The 10,090-nt window shown below is 51.1% G+C and overlaps 2 protein-coding genes across 2 annotated transcripts; both read left to right on the top strand.

Annotated features, from left to right (window-relative positions):
- Positions 1-2,020: 2,020 nt before the first annotated feature.
- Positions 2,021-5,712, top strand: LOC120708054 (proline-rich receptor-like protein kinase PERK3). The gene is made up of 8 exons (XM_039993145.1): positions 2,021-2,896; positions 3,336-3,806; positions 3,907-3,993; positions 4,087-4,157; positions 4,235-4,311; positions 4,440-4,587; positions 4,831-4,992; positions 5,091-5,712. The coding sequence occupies exons 1-8, from the start codon at positions 2,143-2,145 to the stop codon at positions 5,472-5,474; spliced, it is 2,154 nt and encodes a 717-aa protein (XP_039849079.1). The 5' UTR covers positions 2,021-2,142; the 3' UTR covers positions 5,475-5,712.
- A 590-nt stretch (positions 5,713-6,302) lies between these two features.
- LOC120708053 (ras-related protein Rab7) lies at positions 6,303-9,636 on the top strand. Its single transcript, XM_039993144.1, has 7 exons — positions 6,303-6,543; positions 6,624-6,650; positions 6,777-6,876; positions 8,128-8,274; positions 8,361-8,441; positions 8,520-8,665; positions 9,282-9,636. The coding sequence occupies exons 1-7, from the start codon at positions 6,491-6,493 to the stop codon at positions 9,346-9,348; spliced, it is 621 nt and encodes a 206-aa protein (XP_039849078.1). The 5' UTR covers positions 6,303-6,490; the 3' UTR covers positions 9,349-9,636.
- The last annotated feature ends 454 nt before the right edge of the window (positions 9,637-10,090 follow it).

Below are 10,090 nucleotides of genomic sequence, written 5' to 3'. Positions count from 1 at the left end.
ATATTTGTAACCACAATTGACAGTCTTCGCTTCTTTATCAGCAGCTACTTCCTCCTCCCCATCACCATCACCTCCCCTCTCATGGTGCAAACATCATCTTCAATCCCAACAACTACATGTCTTCCTCTCCAGCTTGTCTCTAATGGGCTCATGGGATGGGTTCAAATCTGCTTTGGTTAAGTGTTTAAAATGGGTTGCGAATTGAACGAGTTGATTTCGAGCAGAATCTGACTACATTATTAAGGCTTGCCGTTAGCTTGATTTAAAACTGATGCTAGCCTATATACACAAACGGAACTTGATCAATATGCTACCCTATTCTATTTTCAGTTTTTTCGATCACCATATCACGCCCGCCATTGCATGCTATTCTTATCGCTGCAATTTTCTGTGTGTTTTGTTCTTTATCTCACTTCGACCTGGTAAAGCAAGTGGGGTCATAAAGATGAACTTGATCTTTCCTTAATTATATCGTACTCATCTACTAGAACCTGCAATGATGATTGTGAGATTATCGAAGAATCTCTTCACCTGCGCCATTTTGGTTGTTGTTTGAACATTTCTCTGTCCCGTGTACTAGAAAAAGAAAAGACGTGCCGCATTCAACAATACAATAGTGTCTAGCACGGCTTCGCCATCCACTATTATAGTACACAGCCTCGTCATCTTATACCAGAGACCCGGTGAGCAGCATCCCAACTTGCTTGTACAATAACCAGTTTTATGCTGCGAGTCCTTTTTCCGAAAAATTATTATGCCCTCGTGATGTGGTCGCCGAGGGTCCGTCGCGGAAGATGTCGTCCGAGCCCAGAAATCATGTTGCCTTGGCAGGCTGCAGGTTTGCCACCCACGAGCCGTCTGGTACGTGCGCTGTTGGTCGGAGGACCTGTGCGGACAAACGGGTGGGTCAAGTCAACGGAATGTCCGCTGCTGCCTGCTGGTAAGGTATTCATCCTGGACGTTCATCGCTGCCGGCTGCTGCCCGGCCCGCTGGGTCTGCTGGTGGGGCTTGACAACTTCTTGTCCTCCTCTCCAAACGTGCGCGATGGATGCCCGCCCATCTGCATCCGGCGAGGCAGTAGAATACGGAACGGTGATGACAGATGACTACGTGGTGAGGTCAGCCGTAAGCTAAAAAGCATCCCTACCCGAAGGCCTCATAGTTTTTTTTTCTTTTTTCTTTTGAAAACGACGCGATCGCCTCAGTCATGAGCGGGTTACTGACAATGATATCTTTGCCCGTGCAAGTTGCAGACAGGTGTAAATAATCAGATTCTGAGATTCACACAGCAGGCAGCACATCGCCTGCCATTAGTTAATCCGAAGCCCGTTCCGGCAAGCTACCGGGGGAAGAAAACTCCTCCGTTCCGATTGAGAACGAGACACTCGCGGCCTTAGCTTCTTCCGAACAGGAAGAAAGATCGATCGGACGCGCTTCGGAACGCCGCCCGTACTCGTTCGTCGTTCCGGGAGCGTAGAGCAGGACAGGTCGGCAGCAGAGCTAGTTTCCTTCTTCGTGTGCGCGCCACCACCACACGCAACGCAGCGCAGCGCAACGAGCCGTCGCCCGCCACGGGGGCGCGTCCGGTCCGGGGCGTTGTCGTCGCGCCATGGCAACCGAAGTTGTTGCCATGGTTGGCGAGGTTGCTAGCTGCCGCTTGCCGTGCTGTCTAGTGTCTACTACCTGCACGCGAGCTGGGTCCGCGCACCGAAAGCTCTGACCGGCACGTCGTCGACGCATGATTAGAGGGGGGTCTCTGTGCAGCCCTGGCTTCTAACACGAACACAAATTTAATCCCACCATCGAACTCTGACTTTTGCGCGGTCAATCTTATCCAACAACTCTGCTAGAAAAAAAAAAGCGAGTAGACAGGCCGGAGATTTAAACCACAAACCACTGCGCCCGCGTAGGCTGTTGCTGTCGCTCGAACCCGGCACGCGAAGCCAACAAACGGGCACGGCCAATTCAAGCGAGATCCACCTCACTACCTCAGGGTTAACTGGCGGGGTGCGCCCCGCACATAGATATCCCCCGCGTTCCGGTCTTCGCTCCGCCGGTGGTGTGCGGGTCCGGTCGTAGTCAGCCCACACCGGGGGAGACGAAATTGCACCAGCGCGCCGCGGGGAGCGAGAAGCAACGCCATGTCCGCTCCGGCGCCGTCGTCGCCGGCCACGCCGGTGACCCCGCCTACACCGGTGCCGCCAACTCCCGCGCCGGTGCCGCCAACTCCCGCGCCGGTGCCGCCCACGCCATCGCCGGTGCCGCCAACTCCAGCGCCGGTGCCGCCCACGCCATCGCCGCTGCCGCCAACTCCAGCGCCGGTGCCCCCCACGCCATCGCCGCTGCCGCCCACGCCGTCGCCGGTGCCCCCCACGCCATCGCCGCTGCCGCCCACGCCGTCGCCGCTGCCGCCGTCGCCCCCACCGCCGGTGGTGACACCGTCCCCACCTCCGCCAGTGCCCGTCCCGACGCCATCTCCTCCTCCACCGGCGACCGTGCCAACGGCATCTCCTCCTCCGCCAGCGACCGTTCCAACACCATCTCCTCCTCCACCGGCGACCGTTCCGACACCATCTCCTCCGCCGCCTGTACGCCAGCCTCCTCCTCCTCCTCCTAGTGACGTCCCCACTTCTCCGCCACCCCCTACCGGCGTCCCAGCGTCACCCGCGCCTCCTCCGCCGTCGCATCTGTCCGTGCCTCCACCCCCGCCGCCCTCGTCGCCAGGAACGCCACCGACTTCGTCCCCCTCCAAGTCGACAGTCAACGGCACCGCGGTGGGCATAGGCGTGGCCGTCGGGGCGGTGGTCCTGCTCGGCCTCGTTGCCGGGCTCATCTACTTCTTCGTAGGAAGGAAGCGCCGCCGCCGCCCGCCTCCGTCGCAGGGGGGGTACCCAGGTACGTACGCGCCCACAACGCGGTCGCCCCTTCCTTCCCTAGTTCCCTTGGTACGCGTTCGATCAACGAGGGAGAGTAGAGTACTGTTCGACGCCGCGATTTTCCGTCGTGGGCACGTTGATTCGACCGCGACAATGCCGCGTCGCGACGCCGGACGCGGGTCCCGCCCCAGCATTAGCGCGGGGGTGACCGTGTGACAGAGCGCGATTCCATTTCCACGGCCCCCTTAATCACTGCGCGTGTCGCGGGTGACGGTCACCATCGGACGCGCCGTGGCATCGCGCTCGCTCGTGCGGCGCAGCTTGCGGCGCTCCGGTGCGTTCGCGACATCGTCCTCGTGTCCCCTCGATCGCGAGCTGTCCGCACGCAGTTGCAGTGGTGCGCCTTTTTGGTCGTTACACGCTGCTGGACTGACGGATGGTTTTGCTCCTGGCACCAGCCGAGTTCTACGACCCGCGGCGGCCGGTGACGCCGCCGCACATGTCGCACGCGGCGTCGACGACGCCGCCGTCGTCCTCGACGCCGCCGCTGATGCACTCGTGGCAGAGCAGCCGCGGGCCGTCCGAGCCCCCGATGCCGCCGCTGAACCCGTCGCCGGCGATGACGGGCGGCACGTTCGGGTACGACGACCTGGCGGCGGCGACGGACGGGTTCTCGGACGCGAACCTGCTCGGGCAGGGTGGGTTCGGGCACGTGTACCGCGGCACGCTGGGCGGGCAGGAGGTGGCCATCAAGAAGCTGCGCGCCGGGAGCGGGCAGGGCGACCGCGAGTTCCGCGCCGAGGTGGAGATCATCAGCCGCGTCCACCACAAGAACCTCGTCTCCCTCGTCGGCTACTGCCTCTACGGCGAGCAGCGGCTGCTCGTCTACGAGTACGTCCCCAACAAGACCCTCGAGTTCCACCTCCACGGTAAGAACTAAGAACCACGCTTCATGATCGGTGCACGTCACGAATGCTGCTCAATTGCTGGCATTTGAGCTAGCCTGACATTGTTGGAGCTTGGTATCAGGGAGCGGCAGGCCGGCGCTGGACTGGCCACGGCGGTGGAAGATCGCCGTCGGCTCGGCGAAGGGGCTCGCCTATCTGCACGAGGATTGTGAGTTCTTGGCTCCTGCCCTCTGTTTCTCTGAACGGAATTTCTGAAGCTTCTGTTGCTGACAAAAATGGCCTCGGTTTGGTTTGCTCTCAGGTCATCCAAAGATTATCCATCGTGACATCAAGGCGGCCAACATCCTTCTGGATTACAACTACGAGCCGAAGGTAAAATTGTGAGAGACGGATGCCATTAGTCTGCTCCCCCGTTCCTGTTATCTGAGGTGCGCGCTGCTTTTGTACAGGTTGCAGATTTTGGGTTGGCCAAATACCAAGCAGCTGAGGTCACAGCTGTTTCTACGCGCGTAATGGGAACTTTCGGGTAAATGTTTGCTCTGTGACGTTGCCACGCCCAGCAATTTGCTCCCATACGACATAAAACGCCGGTGCATGAACCGGTGCGTGTGGTGATGTACTGAATTTGTGCTGTCATTTCCTTTTTGTCTTCAGATATTTGGCGCCAGAGTACGCTGCCACAGGTAAAGTGAGCGACCGGTCCGACGTCTTCTCTTTCGGCGTGATGCTTCTGGAACTGATCACAGGGAGGAAACCTATCATGGCATCTTCAGCTTATCAGCCTGAGACGTTAGTTTCCTGGGTGAGTACCCTTGTTAGACCCAATGTTGTCATTCCATAATTCGTTGTCGTTACAACATTCAGTGCTTCATGTCAGTGTCCTCGTCAATCTTACTCTAGAACTTACCCAAATTAGTTACCAGCCCCTCATTTAAACTGTGAGCTGACTATCTGTAGCTCGTTCTAAGTTGTTGATAATAGCATAACAAATGGCATTGAGTCCAAGTTGAACGAGTGGTGGATGATCTCCATTTCTGTCTAACAGGCTAGGCCCTTGCTGACAAGAGCTGTGGAGGAGGAGAACTACGACGAGCTGATCGACCCGAGGCTGGAGACCAACTACGACGCGTACGACATGGCGCGGCTGATCGCGTGCGCCGCGGCCGCCGTGCGCCAGACCGCGCGGTCACGCCCGCGGATGACCCAGGTAAACCATCTATCTCCCCTGCCAAAAAAAACCTCTCCTGCCGAAAGCAGCGGTGGCAGCAAGCCTGACCAAACTCGTCGCCACTCTCGAATGGCCAGATCGTCCGGTACCTGGAGGGCGAGCTGTCGGTGGAGGACCTGAACGCCGGCGTGAGGCCTGGGCAGAGCGCGATGCAGCGGTCGGGCGGCACGACGGACCAGATCGGCCGGCTGCGGCGGATGGCGTTCGGGCCGGGCGCCGGCGGGAGCACCACCGGCACCGGCGCCGGCACCATCACGGAGTACGCGAGCAGCGAGTTCAGCGACCCCACCAGCGAGTACGGGCTGAACCCCTCCAGCGAGTACACGGCCAGCAGCGGCGGTGACACGGGCGAGGTGCCCGCGGCCGCGCAGGGCCAGGGCCAGCAGTGGTCCGGCAGGCGCGCGGCCGGCGACACCGAGAGGATGAGCCGGCGCACCACCGGCAGACGCGGCCAGACGTGACGCCGAGCATTCTTTGGCGCCCCATCAGCTTACGAAGGGACGGTGAACTCACTGTTCGTGTACATGCAGCCGCTGTGGGATTGAATTTTGCTTCTCGTTTTCTTTTGTGCTCATTTTTCTCAGGTTTCTGATTCATGAATTTTTTTCGGCTGGGTGGGTGGGAGGTTTAAGCTGTAAATTGTACGCACTGTGTTGCCACTCCCTCAGTGAATAAAAATGTCCAAAGATTTGAGTTGCTCATGCAAAAGGTTGAGCTGCTCAGTGGTACAAAGACATCAAAATTGTCAAAATCCAAAAACGATGGTAAGTAACCACCGCAGTAACGAATGCATGATGTTTCCGATCAAAATCTCGGCAGCAGGCTAAACTTAACGGTCAGAATGTCAAGCATTCCAGCAATTTGTCCCTGGCTAACCACGATCTTCAGAAATTTGTCGATCGGAGAGATTAACACGCCCAGCAAGTAAAAGACAATTACCCAATCTTTTTGGTTTGGAGATGTCAAGCCTGATGAAAAGCATGCCCCTGCTGAATGGTGGTCACTTGCCAAGAAGATGACATGAATGGCTCAGTGGCCTGCTGCAAGGGTGTCCAAATTCAATATGGGATACTGAGCTTCCCCATATGGCATCTGCTGGTGCCTGGTTGCTTCATGATGAGCTTAATCATCGTTTTGAAATATTGCATCAAGTGCCCTAATCTCTGCTCTTGATTGCTTGTTCATCTGGATGATTCCATCGCTCCGTAAACAGCTTGCTGCCTGCTGGGTGGTTGCGCCCGCACCAATCCGGCTCGAACCGTTTCCGGGAAGTTCCTGGTCAAACCCGGATGAGATCCGCGGGACCATCCTTGTGGTCTCACCTGTGGCCAAACCAAACGCCCCTTGCCTTCTCTTCCCCTTCGCCGCGGCTCGCGACGGCAAGGTAGCAAACACTGCTTAGGGTTCTTTCTCTCTCTAGCCTCTCCTCTCTCTGTCCCCCCCAAGCGCGCGGAGCACGAGCCCTTGGTAGATCCCGATGGCCTCGCGACGGCGCACGCTCCTCAAGGTCATCATCCTCGGCGACAGCGGGTGGGTGTCTCGGATCTTTCTCCTTTTAATCTGAAACTTTTCGACGGTTTCGCTTTACTCACTTTTTTTCTGCGATCCAGGGTCGGGAAGACTTCGCTGATGAACCAGTATCCTGCAATTCGATTTGCGGAGGACTAATTCCTTCGATTTAGATGCTTCCCCTTGGCATGAAGATGCTACTTCAGTTTCGTATAGAACTCGTTTAGTGTTTCCTTAGCTTCGATGCAATTCAGATATGTGAACAAGAAGTTCAGCAATCAGTACAAGGCTACGATCGGCGCCGACTTCCTCACCAAGGAGGTGCAGTTCGAGGACAGGCTCTTCACTCTTCAGGTAGTACACTTGATTCTGTCAGCTGTTGACCACTTGACCTTAGCTTAAGAGTAGGCAACCGTCCACATGAGAACAAATAATCAGTAACCTACTGTTTTCTTAATGATGCTCAGAGAAAGTCATTTATGTACAAAATTTCTTAAAACAGTTTCATGGTAAGGCACACGAATTTTGTTTCTGTGAATTTTCTTGCTGCATTTTGTTTTACGTATCTTGTAATTCACTTCTAAGTTAAGTTCAGCATTGTAGGATTCGTGGGCATTGTTAGACTGTTTTCTGAACTGTTTGTGTTAAAATTTATTAAAGAATTTTGTCATCAAGGCATAATTAGACACTATATAGTGGGTAATTTGAACTGCATGTTAGTGTTAAGGGTGCTGTGGGGGTTGTATTATTTAACTTTTCTTTAATGAAAGGACATGTAGCTCCCCCACGTGTTCAAGAAAGGAAAGGTATATTGAACTGCAGTCATTGCATGATCATGAGAAGTTGAATTACTGTTATTTTGGATGTACAGTAACAGGCAGCTATTTAACTTAATCGAGAGAACTCCGAAACAAGTTAAAGCTGTAACATTGCTCAGAATGTCCATACTGATTTTAGCTGTAATAAAAAGAACCACCACTGGACTGAATATGAACAATGTGGTTACAAGGTATCCGTAAGGTGTAACGGACAGTGGGTCTATGCTCTTGCATACAATGAAGGCTTCCCTGGCGAATTAGATTAGTTTGGATCTTTGAGGTTAATCATAATTATAGATCAATGGTGTTACGAGTAGAGTGAGTCAATCTTTATCTGTGACCTGCTTAGGAAGTCTGCGTTGGTTCACCATCATAATGTTCCCTTAGCATCTGAACCCTGAAACCTTTTCTATGACATATTACCTGATTTCTGTTAAAATGGTTTGGATTTGCTAATTGTTATAACTGTGAGTGCAAAATAAACATTGGCTTTATTTTGTGTTAGTTTTGTATCCTTTTTTTTTGGGGGATGGATTGTAAATCCTTTGGTTTTCACTTGCATACAATATCTGAATACATTTGTTTCTTGTATATGCAACCACATATGCGCATATAGGGATATAGGGATATCTGGACGTGGCTTGATTATTTTGCTAGAATCCTGCTTTTACCTGCCCCAACTCGTTCAAAATTCACTTTTGCATTTGCACATCTCATGGTCATGCTTACCTCTGACTGAATTTTTTCTGCTTTATGGATTATGATATTGTACGTCCTATATATGCAGATATGGGATACTGCTGGACAGGAAAGGTTTCAGAGTCTTGGTGTTGCATTCTATCGTGGAGCTGATTGTTGTGTTCTAGTTTATGATGTCAACTCTATGAAATCATTTGATAATCTGAACAACTGGCGTGAAGAATTTCTAATTCAGGTGATGATTCTTAATTTCCCTTAATCTTTAAACCCTACAGTGACCAGTGCCCCGAGATAATCTCACCTCCGAATCCCACTTTTCAGGCTAGCCCATCTGATCCCGATAACTTCCCTTTTGTTCTGCTTGGAAACAAAGTTGATATTGATGGTGGCAACAGCCGTGTGGTAATTATTATATTTTATTTTGTCTCTATATATTTTCTAAGCAATAAACTTTTATGAACTTACCTCCTGCCATCTTAGGTCTCTGAGAAAAAGGCAAAGGCTTGGTGTGCCTCAAAAGGCAACATACCTTACTTTGAGACATCTGCCAAAGAAGGAACTAATGTGGAAGATGCTTTTCAATGCATTGTAAAAAATGCCCTGAAGAATGAACCTGAAGAAGAATTGTAAGCATATTCTTTTGCTCTCTTCAGTATCTTGTTGAAAATATATAGCTGTTAGGTTTTTTACAATAGCTAAACATTAATACCCTGTTAGTGTTTTCTCCACTCCACCGTCACTTTGGTCCAATGTGGGGTATTGTTTTACTGTAATTGGACCTTTTCTTCTCCTTAGTACAAAGATACGCAGCTCTCCTGCATATTCGAGAAAATAAAAGTATCAGGATAATGGTACGATGGTACCAAGATTTCTGCTATTGGTAATCTGTCATTTCTGCTATTGGTGTGATGGTATGCTTCCAGAAAAAAAAAATTAAGTATCAGGATAATGATATAATGGTACCAAGCTTTATGCTGTTGGCCATTAATCTGTCAAATCTGTGCCCAACAATTGAAGTATTAAGTGTTTCTGTCCCTGAATGCTCATCTTAATTGTGTTTTAATGTATTTATTTATGTTTGTTGTTGTTTGCATGATTTGAACTTCAGTCAGTTATTGGTTTGTTTTGCTTGATGCAGTTCTACAAAAACTTGAGTTTATCTTTCATTTCATATGCGCACAATCTTGTTTATTTTCAATTACTGGAAAACATTGCTCTGACCTTAAAACTGTTGTCATGAAGGTATGTGCCTGACACTGTCGATGTGGTGGGTGGCAACCGGGCCCAAAGGTCATCAGGCTGCTGTTAAGTGATGGTCTTCGGAGGCCACATCAGTTATTAAATATCCAGTCCTTAGTTCCTGTATAATGCCATGGTTCTGTATTTCATTTGTGACCTTAATCGTTCACCCCTTACTGTATGAAATCAAGAATTCATGCACTCGAATTGTCACATACATGCTGTGCAGTTTATCAGTGTATTTATCATGTGAATACACTACGATAATATTGTCGCATACCAGTCTGTGCAGTTCATCAGTGTATTTGTCTTGTGAATGCACTATGGATAATTTTGCCAAATGCCAGTTTTCAGATAATGCATGCATTGAAGGGGTTGGTCTCTTATTTCTTCGCGGATTCAAAGAACCAATCTGGCCATTACTCGTACTATATAACCAAATCTGTCCTTGCACCTTCCTACTCCACTCGTTGGCTCCTCTTTTACAAAGCCACATCAAACACGAGTTACTTCATATTAGCAGTAGTGACAACAATGCATCAATGGGTCAATGAGAGATGGGGTATGGAGTGTAATTGAGCATGCTGCTCGAAATTAAGGACTGATGACAACTCCTCGATAATATGTGTGCTCGTAACCACGCTAGATTGTGTATATAGTTGAGCCAGAATAAGACAGATGGCCTTGTTATCATCAGATGAGAGGATTCCATCATTTCACTTGCGAGCTGTCATTGTATATTTGTAGGTGCATCAATATCACTCCTCTATTCACGGTTTGGTACTAATGATACCATGGTGCTAAATTCATAT

This window comes from Panicum virgatum, chromosome 5K (assembly GCF_016808335.1).
Source record: "Panicum virgatum strain AP13 chromosome 5K, P.virgatum_v5, whole genome shotgun sequence".
In the NCBI taxonomy this organism is placed as follows: Eukaryota; Viridiplantae; Streptophyta; class Magnoliopsida; order Poales; family Poaceae; genus Panicum; species Panicum virgatum.
The sequence above is the reverse complement of the archived record's forward strand: the minus strand, read 5'-3'. Positions and strand labels throughout refer to the sequence as shown.